The sequence below is a fragment of the Mercenaria mercenaria genome, chromosome 9 (genome assembly GCF_021730395.1).
Source record: "Mercenaria mercenaria strain notata chromosome 9, MADL_Memer_1, whole genome shotgun sequence".
Classification (NCBI taxonomy): domain Eukaryota; kingdom Metazoa; phylum Mollusca; class Bivalvia; order Venerida; family Veneridae; genus Mercenaria; species Mercenaria mercenaria.
The window spans coordinates 76,762,771-76,783,128 of NC_069369.1; the positions used below are offsets into that span (position 1 = coordinate 76,762,771).

At 35.9% G+C, this 20,358-nt stretch overlaps 1 protein-coding gene across 2 annotated transcripts in view; it reads left to right on the top strand.

Moving 5' to 3' along the window:
• Positions 1 to 154: 154 nt before the first annotated feature.
• Positions 155 to 20,358, top strand: part of LOC123547522 (daf-12-interacting protein 1-like) — a 115,846-nt gene continuing 95,642 nt past the window's right edge. For both annotated transcript variants that reach the window (XM_053551773.1, XM_053551774.1), the window contains exons 1-2: positions 155 to 411; positions 9,403 to 9,555. In XM_053551773.1, the coding sequence (XP_053407748.1) occupies positions 256 to 411; positions 9,403 to 9,555 (309 nt within the window). In that variant the 5' untranslated portion in view covers positions 155 to 255. The remainder of the gene's footprint in view (positions 412 to 9,402; positions 9,556 to 20,358) is intronic.

Sequence of the window (20,358 nt, forward strand, 5' to 3'; positions counted from 1 at the left end):
AATTGTTCTTACATAGCATATAAAATGTACATTGCATTTCTTTTCCAGTTAAACAGAACATGCAAATTTCTGTTTTATTCTTGCGAACTTGTTTTTGCTGCGGTAGTGCGTGACCTAATGACCTTCTAGATGTCAAAGTTATACTGTGTATCATTACGCAGCGTAATCTTGTGAGTAGACATTCCAACGGATAATTTAGCAAAATTCTCTGGATTTTGGAATATATTTACTCAATATGGATACGTAAAGTGTAATATGGCTTGCCGCTATAGGGAAGAGTTGGTTGGAAAACGTTTTATCTCCGTTCGGAGCCCTCAAAAGCTTAAAATCCAAAAAATATCTGAGTGGGAATGGCGGTCCGGAGTTGTACGGGCCGTATCCAGCAAAGATTCGAGCAGTCTCGATTTATCAGTAAGTATGGTGAATTTAATTTACCAGTGTTGTGGTTTGTGTTGGGTACACAATAAATGAGAAATGTGTTGCTAAGCTGCCCACTTTTACTCACTTATAAAAGTCTGGTCTGTCACAGGCCATATATTTTTGGTCAGTGGCACGGCCTTGAATTTAGTAAACAATATTTCATCAGACATTAATTTGAAAAAGGGCTCATTATGAACGATTCTTAGGGTCCGGATATTTACCTTCATAAAACAGACTACTAAATTCCTAATCTGAAGGTCACAGCTAATAACAAACACTGGTGCAAATATTAGAAAATTGTTATTTTTTTAATCCTTAACTCTGTATACAGTCTAGGTCTATATAGGTTTTAACATATATATACTTTTTCAAGGTATTTATTATAAGAATATCTTAAATTCTTATGTTGACTTGAGATGCTGGAGAAAATACAGGGCTGTTCTCTTCTTGGTGGAAGATTTACAGAAATAAATTTAATACATGTATGGATAAGATACATGTACATTATACACCACTCACACTAAGTATATGAATTTTGAAATATTTTTGTTAAAAAAAATGTATAATTAAAAAAAAATCAATAAATTTGGGTATTCCAAATAATCATATTTCTATACCAAATAGTTGGTTAACTTGTAAATCTCAGGCTTCCCTTGTTCACCCTTAAATACTCTATATTATTACCCCATTTATTTACATTTATGCCTTGAATTCATGGTCAGTAGTTAGTCCGGACCAGTTTACATTGAATAATGGCTTGTTTCAATGTTAAAAAAATAATGACAGTAAAAAGTTACTTCATTTATTGTGCTCTTATTTTTAAATTAAAAGTTATTGTTATGTGTGACTCGAACAATTATAAAGCTGAGTCAACATTATTAGCATTCTGAAACCCATTTCCCTAAACTAACATAGGCATCAACAGGTAGACATGAACATACAGTATATGGCCCAAAAATACCTGGAACTGATTCAAAATAGCGAAGTTCATTAACATTTTTAAAAGTATTAATTATGGACAAAAAAATTTCATAAATAAGATAAAATCTTTTAATTGGCAATTTAATTATCTATTGATGAATATACAAGAACGAAATTGTGCATGATGAACCATTAATTAGTTCCATTTTAACTTTTTGAACATAGCCATTTGCAGTTAGAATTTTACCAGGAATTTACTACTTGTCATCTGTCACTGTATATTTGAATTACTTATCTGTAATTTGAAGAAGTCGGGAATAGAACACAATGTCCTGCACTCTTCAGGCACATAGTGTCCTGCACTCTTCTGGCATGGCAGGGCATAGTGCTACACACAGACACTTTGACCCAAACTGAGCATAGGGGATGAACATGTAGAACATTAGGGGTGTGGAATTCCTATGTCCGACTTGGGACTTTTCCTGGCGGACAAGTGCATTTTTTTCAGTCTGTTTGTCAGCAGACAAGCATACATTTTCAGGTAATTTAGATTGAGCAAAAACCAAGAATAATTTAGTAAAACTTTTGCTTGAAGTTTATGGAGGTGATAAAACTAGAACTATCACTAAAGGTGATGAATGTACCCCCCGCATGCACTGACACAGTACATTGCAATTTGACGCACACAAGATTGCATAATTATGTGGACTGTATGTATATAGACTGTATGTATACAGTATAGTAACAAACAACAAAGTCCCATAACTATGCAGAATATTTATCTAAAAGAATGTAACATGCACCATGCACAACTAGAGTTGGTACTGATTACTTGTGTGGAGTTTCATTAAATTGTGTGCAAGAGTTTGGTAGATTAGGCATGCACAAGATTGCATATGCAGACTGTATGTACATAGTATGTTAACAAGAAACAAAGTCCCATAACTCTGCAATTTTTGTCGCTGAAAGAACCTAATATGCCCCATGCACAACTACTGTTGGTACTGATCACTTGTGTGAAGTTTCATTGAATTGTGTCAAGGGGATGAGGAGAGATGGTGCGCACAAGATTGTGTCTATGTATATTAAGTATAGTAACAAACAACAAAGTCCCATAACTCTGCAAATTTTTTTTCTGAAAGAACCTAACATGTCCCATGCACGACTACTGTTGTTACTGATCACTTGTGTGAAGTTTCATTAAATTGTGTCAAGGGGATGAGGAGAGATGGTGCGCACAAGATTGTGTCTATGTATATAGTATAGTAACAAAAAAAACAAAGTCCCATAACTCTGCAATTTTTTTTTCTAAAAGAACCTAACATGCCCCATGCACAACTACTGTTGATACTGATCACTTGTGTGAAGTTTCATTAAATTGTGTCAAGGGGATGAGGAGAGATGGTGTGCACAAGATTGTGTCTATGTATATAGTATAGTAATAAAAAAAACAAAGTCCCATAACTCTGCCAATTTTTTTTCTAAAAGAACCTAACATGCCCCATGCACAACTACTGTTGTTACTGATCACTTGTGTGAAGTTTCATTAAATTGTGTCAAGGGGATTTATAAGGAGAGATGGTGCGCACAAGATTGTGTCTATGTATATTAAGTATAGTAACAAAAAAACAAAGTCCCATAACTCTGCAAAAAATTTTTCTAAAAGAACCTAACATGCCCAATGCACAACTACTGTTGGTACTGATCACTTGTGTGAAGTTTCATTAAATTGCTGTCAAGGGGATAAGAGTGGCACAAGATGGTGCGTCACAAGATTCTGCTTTCTAAAAGGACACTACGTGCGCAGGACAGAAGCAGGGATAAACAACTAGAACGCAGATACCCCCCTCCCCCCCCCTTACAACTTTGTTGTCGGGGGGTACAATAATCTTATCTATGAAATCCATGTTTTACCCACCGAGGGCTTCTTGATTGCTGCAGTTTTGGAAAACCATACACTTGCTTCTAAATTTAGCGTCTTTTTCCGCATTCTGATTGGGTCTTTGTCTCACGTGATTTTGCACACGGTAACTCTGCGAATAGAAACCGGAAACATAATCAATTCTCTCAAACCTTTGGACAAATTCGTTGTTAGAACTTTGGTCGCCGACAAAAATGGGAGTCAATAGTCAGGTAAAAACAAAAATCAAAAGCACAGAAAGATCGCAAATACAATTCAAAATGAGTCTTGATTTTTGAATTCAGCTGGTTTCACACGGGCAGTGTTTCAGCATGGCATTTTTGTTATACTGAATCTGTTAAAGGTTCCCCAGCCTCCCGGATGCGACTTCAGCCTTGTATACAGGCAAAGGTGCTCACAGTTACAGTACTACATTGTATTATGCTTGCTTTTGTTTCTACCCAGGGTTTTTTTGTAGCAGGAGGGGAAGGGGCCCAGGCCTGTGATTTGGGGGGAAAATAACTCAGTATTTGGGCAAAGGGGAATAAAAAACCTGATATAAAGTCAATTTTTGGGGAAAACTGCATGATCCGTAGGAATCGGTGTTCAGGAATGTCAAAGAGTCTTTGACTTCGATTTTGAACACTGAAAGGTGTCTTGTTCAAAGTCTAGATGCAGATCCTTCTGCTAATTATTCTAAGTCTTGGTCAGAAACTGTTCACACCTGACAAATCTTCCATGCAAATTTCGACAACAGAAAGAATATTTACATTTCTTAATGTGTTAACCACCACTTTTGGGCAATTTGTATAGCTAAATATTTGAATTTAATAAAATCAGAGTACAATATATTTCCAAAAAAGAGATTTTATCAATAAATTTATTCCCACAAGTCTAATTACAAATGCAGACATGAAAAGAACAGTTTGGCAGTATTTTCATATTTCAACTTAAACTTTACTTTGTTGAAAATAAGATGACCATAAGTATTTTTAATTTGAATTTTGAAGAAATCTGAAGAAGGCAGTTCAGATAATTTTCAGGCATTTTGATATTCCCCACCCCCTGCTCTGCTTCTGATTTCATATCGCCAACCCAAGGTAAAATGAAAGTTTAAGTAGTCTTACATTGTCATTTAACAGTCATTGTACAGTGGTAGCATCAAGCAGGGTACCATTTAGTTCCACACATTTATTTTTTTATACAAATACGTGTAACTAGCCGCCAAGAAAACACTGAAACTTTTTGTTTTTATTCTTTTAAAAAAATTGCTGGGAGGGAGGAAGACATCATAAAGTAGGAGAGACACATCCCTTAAAAAGTGAATTATTATAAGAAACCTTTCATTGAAAATTGGCTAAATCAGAATTCAAAATTAAGTTCTGCAATAATACATCAATTAACAAGACTGAAGACATATTTGTTTAAATACGTGCTTGAAGTTTGCATTTGAAATAAGCAGAATGATTTTGCATGATCTGACAAAAAATCATATTTCAGGTTTATTTTGTGTATATATTTTTACAATAAAAATGAACACACTGGTTTCAGTGAAGAATTTATTTTCCAGAAGTGTTGATAATTAAGAAATTATAGTGTGCCTGTAGTGTGTAGACCTGGGGGCACCATTAAGTATGACTTTGTGTGTAATGTGTGATTGGTCTGTCATTGGATAGTGTGTGATCGCTGGCCTAGATCTTCATAATGTATTGATGTGTAAAGTTGAATGCCCTGTGGTCATTTAACATAAACTAACTTGGTGGTGTGCTGTACATTCAACATTGGGTAATTGTCGTAATGTTGGTGAATTGAAAATAAGAGCATAATCCCAGTATAGATATTTGTGAAGCCAAATTAATGTCAGTTGTCATGTGACATGAAAATTATCCAAACTGTGGTACATTTTATTTCAGTGTCAGACAGATCAAAATTAGAAATGAAAGCTTACAAACTTTATTATGCAGACTGGAGTTAGACACACAAGTAATATAAACAACAGAGGTGTACCTATGACACTGTCTACAGTGCATATTTTGAACACTTGGAATGTTGTTTATACTTTAAGTAAAAGGTCATCCTTCATGTTTACAATTTCACTTTCGCCACAGTTTTGAACTTTAAATACAGTATGAGCTTCCTCCATGATACAGCAGTTATAAAATGCCTCACACCCCTCCTCCATTCTCCCACCCAGGAACTGGACCTACATTTTAGATGTGATTGTACTCAAGCATTCATGATACTAGTTGTTATGAATTCTAAAATTGTACTCTTCCACCAGGTAAGGATTTCAAAATGCATACATCTTTGTTTTCCCCGGGCTAAAATAGTAGCTGCTGTATGATAAGGTAGTGTTATTTGCAAAAATGATAATCATGTCTTTCAGGGATTTTTTTGTTTAGTTTAACATCACATCAACACAATTATACTATTAATAGATCATATGGCGACTTTCCAGCTTTTCATGGTGGAAAGATGCCAGGTACCCCTCTGAGCATTATTTCAGGCACAGGTTGGCACCTTTGTAGAATAATACTTGAATCGATGATCGAATGCTTCCTCAGGTGCAAGCGAGGTTTTGAACCAACAGAGGTGAGGGGCAAGTGATTAGAAGTCAGTGACCTTAACCACTTAGCCACAGATTCTCCCTCAGAGATTTTTCAGACTAATTTGAAGTGGTCCTCGTATATGACTGTATATTTTTGCAGTTATGATTCTACAAGTTTTATTAATATTCTGTCTTGACTAAATTTAAAAGTTTTGTCTGAATGGAATCTGAAAGCAGCATTGAAATGATACAGTGTGATTTTGGCTACAGTCCAACAACTTTTCAGTACTTGATTATTATGCATATTTTTTGTGTACTATTTTTTAACCAGATGTTTGAAGAAGTATTAATTCCGGCTTGTGTATGTTCATTGCAGGTCATTGAATGTAGAGTTTCAGTGGGATTTAATTTTTTGAATCGCCTCATCCATAACAGTTTTAAACCCCTGTCCACATGTTTGTGAGTCTGTTCACTTGTTTGTGTGTGTGTGTGTGTGTGTGGTCTGGCTAATTTCTTTGTTGTGCATTCTTGGATTTTGAAGTAACTTGGTAGAAATAACCACCATCACAAAATGACATGTTGCTTGCAAAGTCCAGACCCCTATCTCAACGATTAAGGTCACATTTATAGGTCAAAAGATTTAAGAGAAGTTTTCTTTTCTGATATATAGCCTTTTTATGCAGAGGTGGATATTTAGATAACACGGTAAAGATATATACCATAACAGGACAACATATCATGTTCAGGACCCCTACCTGTAAAAGGTCAAGATCAAACTTACATAAGATTTTTCTTTTCATTTTTCTTGTTCAGTAGGTAACTTTTTTTATGCAGTCTTTGGTATTAGAATAACCTGGCACAAACAGTCATATGCAGCCTTTATGTTGGTACATGAATATTCGAATAACATACCACAAAAATTTAATGTTCACCATAATACACAGACACTTAAAACGGTTATCTTTTGCACATTTGGACACATGAAACATTTAGACTCCATCATTACATCATAAATTATTTAATGACAGAAGAAAAACAAGAGAGTAAGTTTTTATGCTCCTGGGCATACAGCGATTGAATCAGATTTTACCATTTCGCTTACAGCTAGTTCATACTTGCACTCAGCAACATACAAATTGACCTATATATAGATGACCTTGAACCTCATAATTATGACCTTTACATTCAAATTTAAAATCTAAAAAATAAAATTTAATGGTCTTAAAGTCCGCATTGATGACTCAATTTAGTTAATACTCACACTCACGAAACCTTTTGGCAAGACCTACTTTGACCTTCATAATTATGACCATCACCTTCAAACTAAAACATTAAAAAAACAGCATTTTTGTTAACCAGATTTTACCATTTTGCCTACAGCCCACATTAATGACCTGATTTAATTCATACTCCCACTCAACAACCCTTATGACAAGACCTACAAACTGACCTGTATATATGGCAATCATCTTGACCTTCACCTTCAACTTAAAAAACTTTAATAAACAACATTTTTGGTTCTACAGCCCACATAAATGACCCAATTTAGTTCATACTTGCACTCAACAAACCTACCTATATATAGATGTCATTGACCTTCACCTTCAAACTTAAAAATTTAATAAACAACGTTTTTGGTCCTACATCCCACATAAATGACTTAATTTAGTTTAGTTCATACTCACACTCAACAAACTCGCATATACATTATAGATGTCCTTGACCTTCATATGATCTTCACGTTTAATTATTTAAACATCAAAAACTTCCGTTGTCATACACCCGAGGGCATGATTTACATTGATTTTGCGTTCTGAAAATGCAGCTCCTTATTAGAAGTATTTATTAAAATGAAAAAAAAAGGAACAAATTATAGGGACAACAGATAATAGTTAGCCAGGGGTTCCATTTGACCCGGGACCCTGGGTCCGACCCGGAGATTTTTCAAAGCAGCTTCAAAGGACCCTGGCAGAATTACTCAGCCTGTAGCAGTACATACTTCGGGACCGTGGCATTTTCCTTTGATTAAATCCTTTTTTCATTATCATTAATTTCCTTCAGTAAAACTATTTCACGATAGACACGTGTTTCAAAATTAACTCACGCGGTCATGTTCTCTCTTGAATCTGCTAAATCCGCCCTTTTCTGTGGACATGCCTCGCTGATTTTTTATCAGCAAGTTACGTCACGGCGAGTGCACATAGGTAACAAGAAATCAATGAAGTGTTGAATTATTCATAAAGCGATCTGTACTGTCAAAAAGGCGCCAATTATTAAATTATCGTACAGCTAATTACCGAGCATGTGAAAAGTGCCTGCAAGATTTTTCATGCCAACTTTAAATTAGATCATTGTTTAGTGAATCATATCGTAAATTCAACAAGAGTAACTTCACAAATTTGATGAATTTCGAAAGCAAAAATAAGTTTAGAAGTCCGTTCACGGTCTAATTAACCGATGTCAAATGCATTATTTCCAAAATTCTAAAAAAACCTGACTTTCAATGCAGTTTTTTATGATAAGTGCTCATTATTTGAGGAAACTATCGCTGATTTAGCTTAGTTTGCCAAATAAAACGACAAAACTATTTCCGTGACATTCTGAAAGTGTTAACAGTATTAGGATAGTAACATTTTGGATTACTTTTTCTAGAGTGTTATAGCATGTTTGTATTAAAAAAAATGAGATAAACTAATTTAAAAAAATGAAAAAATGTTATAGTAAATTATATGACGTGTTGGGACAGGACTCCTGTATTTTGGAAAGGACCCTTCAAAATTTGGGCCAAGGGTCTGGGATCTTGGGTTTTCGGGTCTGTGGAAACCTGGTTAGCTATCTAATGTTTTTTGAGCATTTCATATGTTTGTTGACTTGGATGAGAGACTTAAGTCTGTCATTTAAATATTCCAGTTGCTGTGATTAACTTGAATTTACATTGTTTTGTTGTATGGATAAACTGCAGTAGTTTACAACTTCTTATCAGACAAGGACATTTACATGTAGCTTCATTTCAGCTGTCGTTGTGTCTGCTTTTTTTTTTGATTTTGCAGTTAAGTATAAAACAGAATAAACACCAGTAGAATTGAAATAATAAAAAAGAACTTGTTACTTGCCAAGGTATGATAGGATGAAAGATGATTGTCTTTCTAAGTTTCAGATCAAAGAAACAGAATATTATTTGCAGTGTGTTAAACTAATTAACCTAATAAACGTTTTGAGTAAAGTTTCCAAAATTTTTTAGTAGCATACATAGGTCTTTTATGCCCCCCCCCCCCCTACCCTGGTTAATTATTTCAAGCATACTTGATACAAGAAAAAAAACTTTTAAGAAAACGTACTTTGAGTTCATTTAATTTCCTGGGCAAAACATTTTGTAGTTTTTTTGGTCAAAATGGTTATTTTTATTTCATGTGGATGTGGTTTGACGCAACCGTGAAATCCTTTTAAATGATCCCCCCAGGAATGATAATGGCTATGGTATTGTTGTGTCCCTCGTTATACAAAATGTACATCATGGATGACCAAGGTACTTGAAAGAGATCACTAGTACATAAATTTTATAACAAACATCTAAACGATACTAGGAATATAATATTATGTTTTATATTTTCAGGTTTTGATCGAGTTTGATGATATAGACTGGACACGTCGTGAATGGGTACGTGTCCATGATATCTTCCAGTTGTTCCTTGTGGAACATACTTTGGTCTGGGCGGAGAGGCCAGACCCTGATAAGCCTCGTCAGTCACTGTCTTGGCCAGGACTGGTAAGTATTTATTATGTCTTCCCCAGGAGACATATTGTTTTTGCCCTGTCCGTCCGTCCGTACGTCACACTTCATTTCCGAGCAATAACTGGAGAACCATTTGACCTAGAACCTTCAAACTTTATAGGGTTGTAGGGCTGCTGGAGTAGACGACCTCTATTGTTTTTGGGGTCACTCCGTCAAAGGTCAAGGTCACAGGGGCCTGAACATTGAAAACCATTTCCGATCAATAACTAGAAAACCACTTGACCCAGAATGTTGAAACTTCATAAGATGATTGGTCATGAAGAGTAGATGACCCCTATTGATTTTGGGGTCACTCCTTCAAAGGTCAAGGTCACAGGGGCCTGAACATTGAAAACCATTTCCGATCAATAACTAGAGAACCACTTGACCCAGAATGTTGAAACTTCATAGGATGATTGGTCATGAAGAGTAGATGACCCCTATTGATTTTGGGGTCACTCCGTCAAAGGTCAAGGTCACAGGGGCCTGAACATTGAAAACCATTTCCGATCAATAACTAGAGAACCACTTGACCCAGAAGGTTGAAACTTCATAGGATGATTGGTCATGAAGAGTAGATGACCCCTATTGATTTTGGGGTCACTCCGTCAAAGGTCAAGGTCACAGGGGCCTGAACATGGAAAACCATTTCCGATCAATAACTGGAGAACCACTTGACCCAGAATGTTGAAATTTCATAGGATGATTGTACATGCAAAGTAGATGACCCCTATCGATTTTGGGGTCACTCCATTAAAGGTCAAGGTCACAGGGGCCTGAACATTGAAAACCATTTCCGGTCAGTAACTTGAGAACCGCTTGACCCAGAATGTTGAAACTTAATAGGATGATTGGTCATGCAGAGTAGATGACCCCTAACGATTTTGGGGTCACTCTATGAAAGGTCAAGGCCACAGGGGCCTGAACATTGAAAACCATTTCCGGTCAGTAACTTGAGGACCACTTGACCTAGAATGATGAAACTTCATAGGATGATTGGTCATGCAGAGTAGAAGACCCCTAACGATTTTGGGGTCACTCTGTTAAAGGTCAAGGCCACAGGGGCCTGAACATGGAAAACCATTTCCAATCAATAACTTGAGAACCTCTCGACCCAGAATGTTCAAACTTCATAGGATGATTGTTGATACAGAGTAAATGACCCGTATTGTTTTTGGGGTCACTCCGTTAAAGGTCAAGGTCACAGGGGCCTGAACATTGATAACCATTTCCGATCAATAACTGGAGAACCACTTCACCCAGAATGTTGAAACTTCATAGAATGATTGAACATGCAGAGTAGATGACCCCTATTGATTTTGGAGTCAGTCAATTAAAGGTCAAGGTCACAGTGGCCTGTTCATGTAAAATCATTTTTTGGAAACAACTTGAGAACCACTTGACCTACAATGTTGAAACTTAATAGGATGATTGGACATGCAGAGTAGATGACCCCTATTTATTTTGAGGTCACTTGATCAAAGGTCACGGTCACAGGAGCCTGAACAGTGACTTGAGAACCACTAGGCCAAGAGTGTTGAAATTTAGTGGGATGACTGGACATGCCAAGTAGATGATCCTTAGTGCAGCCAACCATCAGTGTCTCTGACTTTCGCTCCTGACCCCTATTGACTTCTTGCTTATAGGACTTTGCATTGGGGGAGACATGCGCTTTTTTACAAAAGCATTTTCTAGTTTGTTCTTTATATTAATTGCATTGTACAGTATACAGTAGAAAAAAGTTTTCACTGTAAATTCACCATCAACAAACCGTTGCCATTATGTATGCTTTGACAGAACTAAATTTCCGGCTGAGGCGTGTCCCAGCTATCACTTGCGGGTCCTTTTATCTGATTTGTAATGAATTCTTCTGCACCAGTCTACATGCTTGTTGACTTGGTTGTTATACATGTTTACCTACATTTTGTGATTTGTAAAACATGTTGCCTTCAATCAATGTATTGTCAATTTAGCCTGTTTATTTGAACAGACTATTATGGAATTTATGTGATGAAGAGAAAATAGAAGCATCTAAGATTTTTTTAGCTATGGTTAAGAAGTTCACAATGGATTTAATAAGAGAACTGTAGAAAAAATGTGTTTGATTACTGTTTAACCCCAGTTTACAAAATGTAAATTAAATTTTATGTCATTGTTACTGCCCTAAGGTAGTCTGTTACCCTAATACCCATATTTTGAGCTTTGGTGTGTTTATGATGAATTGAAGTTGCTTACAAAAGGTTTTTTGGAAAACTAATAGTTAACGTAGTTTTGAATGTTTTGGAACATATAGCAAACCATACTTTAGACTTAAAACTTTTATATGAGAAAAATTAGTTTCCTTTTGGAAAAAGAAAAACTAGGTGTTTGACCGCTTAAATAAACATTTGAAAGGGGATGTTTACAGAGTTCTCGGGCACAAAAAACTAGAAAGGATTTTTTTCGTGTGGTGGGATGGGGATAATATGTGTTTTTGGGTGGGGGGAAGGGGACGTGATGTTGATTGATGCACTACCTTGAATAGTTAAGCTGTTCTCTGGACACAAAATACAAAGGAGAGATTTGACATTTGAACTCACTTTGTGCCCTTTACCTTTGACTTGTCGATGAGGTTCATGTGCTGTGCACATCGTTACATATCAAACCTACCTATATGCCAAGGTTGAAATCAATACCTTGAATTGTTAGTGGCTATATATATAATAATCTGGGCATAAGATATGACTGAAAGATTTGATCTCGCTGTAACCTTTGACCTTTGAACTAACCAAGTTCATACAATTGTGTACGTTTTCTCATTGCAACCTACCTAAATTGCTAAGTTTGAAGTCATTAGCTTGAATTGTTATAAAGCGATGCTTTTGACACAAAAAATAACTGACAGATTTTACCTTTAATTGTTTTTGACCATTGACCAAGTGACCTAATAGTGTGCTCTGCACATTTTCTCATCACCACCTACCTATATGCCAAGCCAATACTTTAATGCTTTTTAAGTTATGCTCCGGACACAGATAATATGTTGTATATGAAAGACAAAATGGACCTCAGACCACCATTTGTAACATTGACCTTTGACCTAGAGATCTAGTTCATAATTATGCTTGGCACATTGTCTCATTGCCACCTATCTAGTCAATACTTTGAATGGTTATTACCTTATGCTCATGATAAAAAAATTGAAGGACAGATGTTGCCTGTGACCTACCTTCCTAGTTCATGTGCTATGCACATCTTCTCACTGCCACCTACCTTTATACACATAAGTTTAAAGTCAATACCTTGAATGGTTATTAAGTTGTGCTCTGGACAATGAAGTATGACAGATAGACAGATGGATGCACATGCAATTCACAAAATGTTCTTTTTGACTGTTTTACATTCAATTAAGAAATGATTTTTTTGTGTGTGGAAATTATGTGAAATGAGCGACAGGGTTACATTATGATGACCAAATCCATGAATTGTGTCTAAGTTCACAATGTCACTCCATAAACATTTTTTAAGCTAACCACAAGCACAAAGTTGGGCTTATTGCTGCAAGTAGACACTGTCATTTATACGACTGAAAAATTGTTGAAAAAGACGTCTTTTTAGTACCATGTCTTTTGTGTTGTGTTTCCCTCTTGTTGGTCACTTTCTAAAATAATCAACATTGGTATAAAAAAAAGGATGAAAATTAGGCTCCTTTACGGTTTGCATGACCTGAACTACACATTCTACCTTTTACTTTGCCTGATGTAGTGCCAAGTGTAGATATAGAGATCTGTGTAGATCAGAGAACCCCACTGAGAGGCAAAGACACTTTCTGTGTGTATTGTGAGCCACAGTGAAGTGTATTGAATCACTTGAAATATGGGTGTTGTAAGGCTGTTTCGTTTTTCTGAGGAGTCATTTTTGAAGATTCTCTCTGATATAGTTGAAAAACTTTTCTATTTGAACACCTAAAGGAATGTACACTGTTGACTGAGTGCATATCTTACAAATAACTTAAAATATCTTACAAATAACTTAAATGATGCTAAAAAAATGAAGCGTGTTTGTTAAATACTGTTTTCCGATGGAAGATTTAGTCTGCCCATTTTCTGAAAACTTCATTTTATGTGTTTGAATGGGGACGTTGTCAAAGTGTAAATAAATTCTTCGTATATTGTTAACGTTTGTGTAAAGAGAACATTTTCTTTGTCAATTTCTATCTGATTAAAGTTTGCTCTATAATAGGGAAAGATTAAAGTTACAAAAATTATCATGAATAGAAGACCGCTTAATCATAGCAATGTAAGTCTAATATTGATTCCGTGGTTTCCTTTGTTTGCAGGTTTATAGTAGTCTGTTATTATTTGGTTTGTCTTCCAAAAAATTCTAAATATTCATAAATCAGAGTATTTTGGGGTTGGTTTCTGTTGCTTGGGTGTGTATGGGGCGTTGACAAAAAATTGAAAGTACTTACAAATCTTCACATTTAAATGTACGTTACACTGCTGATGCTTTAATGTGATACATAATAACAAATAATAAAATGTTTTTTATTTGGTTAAAATTAAAATATGAGTATTATTTTCTTACCTGGTTCGGAGACCAAACAGTCCAACAAGATATTTTGATCACATTTAGTTTTAGAAACAATATTAATTTGAGACTTTACAATTTTTTTCCCTTATTTGGCCCCTGCGGCCGGTATTGAATTCACCTTTACTTCCTGTATATATCTGGGGTGAAGGTCAGTTAACAGCTGATTAAAACTGTACATTTTGATTGGTGGGTGAAAAATTCCACAGGTTTTTGAATGGAATAGATGATATTTTCTTAAGGGATGTGCAGGTGCTCTGAGCAGTATTGTTAAACAGTATGACCTGTTGCAAGACTCCTTAGGAAATAGCTTACATCATAAACCTGAAGCCCCTACAAACCTGCCAACTCTGCCACTCTGATACGGAGTGATCTCCCATAAACAATTAGAATCGTCAAGGGATACGACAAGTTGACTGGGTATGAGTTGACTAGGGGACTGCTTGATTCTACACATTTTGTATGTTTAAGGTCGAAGATCGACGGCATCATTATCAGCTCCATGGGCATAGCTTTTAACATGTGCTCAGCAGCAGGAATGAGAGATTGATTGTTTTCTTTACATACGTTGGTTGTACTTTGACAGAACTAAATATTTTGAATTTGCAAATACACTGACCAGACAAATATTTATTTGTGGTGTAGATTCTTTTCTTACAGGACACAACCAGCTATCAGAAAAAAAGATTTACTATTACAAATTATAAGTAAGATAAAAGTTTATGACATAAGTTATTTTTATGCCCCCGAAGTCTGTCCGCAATTTTCGTGTAAGAGAACAAAAAGGATCTGCCAAATGGAAACAAGAGCACTGCAGTGCATAGCAATATCAGGGTTTTTTTTTTATTCAATAGCAGCAGCCAAATATCGGCCTCGTCCCCCAGCCGAGGATTTCCCCCACAGCCAAGGATTTCCCCTACCGCAGTCCGAAATTCCCCTACGTCTGAAATTCCCCCTCAAAAATTGTTCTCTTACAATAATTTTTTTTTTTTTTAATTACTTCCCTTTTTTGTTACTATATATAGCCAGGGTTCTCGGAAACGCCGAAATCGGCGTCCCTGTACGCATAATTGGTCCCAGTATACGTGTGTTTATTACAGCTTGGGAGTCCCCGGACGCACGTTTCTGCAGTGAGACGCAATGAAAATTAATTGATTACATAAACCATATACACAAGTTTGACTCAAGAGCAAAATATGTTGGCGGAGTTACTCGCTTGTCACAGATAGCCGCGTATAGCCAATCAGCGTTGCCCGTTTCCACTACACCGCGAGACAGGCGGCATATGTATGATCAACTCGAATACATGTGATTGTTGGCGTGATTGCATAGGTGACAATTTCTAATTGATAACGACGGATTACGTAGTGTTTGAAGTAACTCCGATTGTTTTCTCACGTACTAATTAGTAGGCAGTTTTTAAGAACTTTTTAGAAAAAGTGATAATTAGGCTTAATTATGAATGTCTGAGTAATTTTAAGATGCTGTCGATGTCGGTCTTATAGTAACGAGATTATTTTTCTGCAAAATCGCTGAAGTTACTGAAGAAGCATTTATTAATATGTTGATCATAGACCTACTGTGCATTCTTAATGTATTTTAGACAGAATGTTTTAACGTTATGCTCTAAAATAAAAGAAGTAACTGTTCATATAAGAATGTTTTAACGTTATGCTCTAAAATAAAAGAAGTAACTGTTCATATATTTTCTTTTCACTGCATGTTTATATACGTTTCCATTATGAAATAAAAAGGTAAAAAAATATTATCACGAGGGATTTTGTCCATCTTGATATTTTCACAAGGGAGATTTTGTCCACCTTGATAATTTCACAGGGGGATTTTGTCCAGGAAGATCAGAAACAGCAGGGGTCGGGAGGGGGTGGGGGTCCAGGGGTGATTTTGTCCTACATTAATTTTTGACTACATTTTACCTTTACCTTTTTATATCATCTTAACAATATTTGGGTGAAAAATTGTGATTACAAAATGTCCGTAGGTCTACACTTAATTTGACAGTACAATAGAGGCCTTTGTTTTGACGAAACGTTTAAGTCTGTCCGTCAGTCTAGTCAGTAGTTGGGACTGCAACTTTTTCAGCTTTGGGAGTACCAGGACTGCAACTTGAAATTGCTAGTGAGAACCCTGATATAGCTTATTTTGGAACTTTCTTATTATTGGCTGTAGGGAAAAACGGAGACCACTTTTCTGTGGTACAACATGGATGGTACATCCAATTTTAGATGTATTTTGACATAACTTTACCTGGTAAGAATTTTTTTGTGGACTTAGAAATATTTTTTTTTTTGAATTTCTTCTTTTTGTTGTTCCTGTCCTTTGGGCTTCAATAGTCATGATCTTTAAATTTTGCTCGCATCCTGTGATGTAACCCTTCGGGCGTATATTGCCCCACTTGGCAGCGCCTTTGTTCTTCATTTTCGCGGGTCAAAACACGGAACCTCGGGTCGACCGAACGCCCTCGGTACTTCATAAGGAGATGTCTTATCCAGTAATTCATGGTTTGGGATAAAAATCGTTTCAAAATTTTTATTGCCATCACAATGCAGACTACCCGTTACTCCCGACGTTAATTTTTTAATCGGTATCTGCTTACTAATCATTTTAATCTGCATTTCTCTTTCATTAAAAACATATAAGTTAAACATAAGACCCTTGACAAACTATTAAATTTGTTGTTTGATAAAAATAGCAGACAACTCCTTTAGTACATTTTGAAATGTGTTAAAGGGAGGTAATACATTTAACCAGTTTTTAAATTTTTTATGTCAAAATACATAGTTTTAAAAAATACTGCCCCTGATTTTTAAGTCTTTTATCTACTGATCAATATAAATAACACTTCATTGTAAGTTTGAGAGTTTTTTAAACTCTGTAGTTTGTCAAATTGAAGGAACTACATATAATTTTTTTTTAACTCAAAATGCTCACATACGTGAAAAGGCGGCTCTAGGAAGAAAGAAATCCAAGGAATATTAAGTACTGGTTATATGAGGAAAGATTTGTTGTGTCAAGTTGTCAAACATTTTGCAGTAAAACAGTGCAAATATGTACTGTATTGTTGAAACATTGCACTATTTTTATTTATGTCATAAAAAGATAATACTACAAATGGAACTGAATAAACTATTATTGTTATTTAATGCATGTAAGCAATGTCCTAGCTGTCTTATGTTTGCCGAACTGCTCAGGGATCGAATTTAACTTTTTTTTCCACTAGCAATATTTTGCTAGTGCCATTTTTTTCTACTAGCAAAATGGTTAGTTCCACTAGCAATTATTTAGAGGTTGTTGGCTCACTAAATTTTATAACTTAATTTCCTAAAGTGATATTTTTTGTTGTTTTATGTACAGCTCTGCTGTTGTGTTTACTGACTGACTTAAAAGTAAACTACAAAAACCTTTAATGTTTTTGTTATTTATTCATACAAACTTATCCACTGTCTGACTATTACATGAAAATTTCTAACAATAAAGCCACAAGGTACCAGTGTAACGTTTTTACTTGTATTGTCATCATTTTCTTTTGTTTCATACAAAAGTTTTATATTTAGCTCGGATTCCCATTTTTTTTACAGTTTTGACAGATGCCGTGGGGTCAGACCGGGACTTTGTGGTTTGAGCGGTACGAACCAAAGTACACGTCGTCGAAACGGCCGATGTTGCTTTAGGTTCTTTGGGGTCACTCCCCTTGCTTTCACTATCATTGTCAGCCTCTGCGGGCCTTTTTCTCCCGAAGAAACTAGTTATTTTATTCATTTTCCATCCATGTTGCGAATCGTAAACAAATATCGTATAGACGCTTACTTAAATATCCGATAATTACATTTGTATAAAACGACAAGCGTCTACAATCGGTCACGTGGTTATCGGTAAAATTACCCTAAAGTAGTTTTAAAAAGCACAAAGGACAGTTTGAGCGAATGCGTTGATTTTCGGACGCGGTCGCAAAAATATTCGAGTGCCATTATTTCCTACTCGCATTTTTTTATTTTTACTCGAATTTCGCGAGTTAGCGACCGTTAAATTCGATCCCTGCTGCTCCGAAAAATTCAAAACTTCTCCCTATTTCCCCAGGAGAGAGAAGTCACTTCTCCCTAATTTTCCAGGCTAAGGTAGTCCCTGATAGTGCAATGATGGGCATGTCCGGTCCATATCTTTGTCATTCATGCATGGATTTTAAAATAACTACGCATGAATGTGTGGCACAGTAAGACAATGTGTCTCGCGCAAGACCCAGGTCCGTAGGTCAAAGGTCCTAAACTCTAATATCGGCCATAACTATTCATTCAAAGTGCCATCAGGGGCATGTATCATCCTATGGAGACAGCTCTTGTTTTCGTATATATATATATATCAAAAAGAGTTTTATATATAGATCTACAAGCAATTTAAAGACACAGCAACAAACACTAGAATTAGCAATACAGTGATACTTTAAATCTGATTTGTCAGATTGATGAAAAAATAAAAAATAAAAAGTGCCCACCCGCCCCATTTTTTCCCAAAATTAGGATGAGACTCTAAACATTTATTTTCTTCGGCCTGTGGGTTTAAAACTTTTCTAAGTACTCTGATTTGCTTTTGAAAGACTGTTTTAATTATGGCCCATAAGATACATATATTTCAGTCTCAGATATGTTGTACCTCTCTTAAAATATATATACAGAAAGACATCACACTGCTGATGTTTGAGTCTTAAAGGTCCAATACTAAGGAAAGTGAACATTTTAATTTCTTTTAAAAAGCACAGAAACTATTTCATTTTATTGGAAAATGAAAGTTGGTATGTAGAAATTCGAAATAAATCGCAGTATATGTACAATTATTTTTCTATGAAGTATGAAGAAAGTTAAAAAGACCTGGGGGGTCATTCTGTCGATTCATTGAAATTTCAACATAATACACATACATTTCTTTGAGTTCCAAAGACCTTCTGTAAATTTTGACCTGCCAATCTTCATTATTTAGTGTCTTACAGAAGTCTATGCACTGGCTATGAAAAAAATTGCCAACTCATTTTCCCTTAGTAATGGACCTTTAACTGGCATTGCACTGGTGGAAATTAAAATATGATGTAGTTGACATTTTTTTAAAAGTGGAAAATTGCTATATGATATCATATCATTGGTCTTGGTGTTGATAGATCATTCGGTTTCCAGTGGTTTGTTGTATGCCCGAAGGGATGTATTATGTTATGACGCTGGTGTCTGTCCGTCCGTCAGTTAGCAATTTTGTGTCAGCTCTGTAACTCCTGAACCCCTTGAAGGATTTCAAAGAAACTTGACACAAATGTTCACCACACTGAGACGACATGCAGAGCGCATGTTTTGGATGTCTCACTTCAAGGTCAAGGTCACACTTAGGAGTCAAAGGTCATATAAGTTTGTTTCGTGTCCGCTCTGTAACTCTTGAAACTGCTCGAAGGATTTCAAAGAAACTTGACACAAATGTTCACCACACCGAGGCAACGTACAGAGTGCATGTTCCGGATGACTCACTTCAAGATCAAGGTCACACTTAGGGGTCAAAAGTCATATATGACTGCTTTGTGTTTATTGCTCTGCATTGCAGTGCTCTTGTTTTTATTTTGAAGATCCCTCTTTTGTTCACTTACAATAAAAAAAATTTGAATTACTTCCCTCTTTTATTACTATAAATAGCTTATTTTGAAACTTTTGTATTATTGGCCGTAGGGAAAAACAGAGACCACTTTCCTGTGGTACAACATGGATGGTACCTTCAATTTTTCGGTGTATTTTGACATACCTTTACCTGGTAAGGATTTTTTTGGAATTTCTTCCCTTTGTTGTTCCTGTCCTTTGGGCTTCACACTCCAAGTTCTTTGAATTTTGCTCTCATCCTCTAATGTAACCCTTAGGGCGTATAATGCCCCGCTTGGCGAAGCTCTTGTTCACAAAAGTCAGACTTCATAGGATCATTGCCAGTGGTCAATGGATGACCCCATTTGCTGTGGGGGAACGGGGTGAGCAGGTCAGAGGTCAGAGGATATCACAAGGACCTCAAGACTGAAAATAGTTTCTGTTGAATAACTAATTAATGAATGTTTTGCCTTTCGTACAATGTTTGGTAAAACTTTTGTTTGTATAAAGCTAGTAATACTAGCCTAGTATTACGTGGAAGGGCTACGTGGAAGCATTTCAAATAGTTGAACTCGCTGTTATCAGACTGCTCTGTTTCATAGGGCTT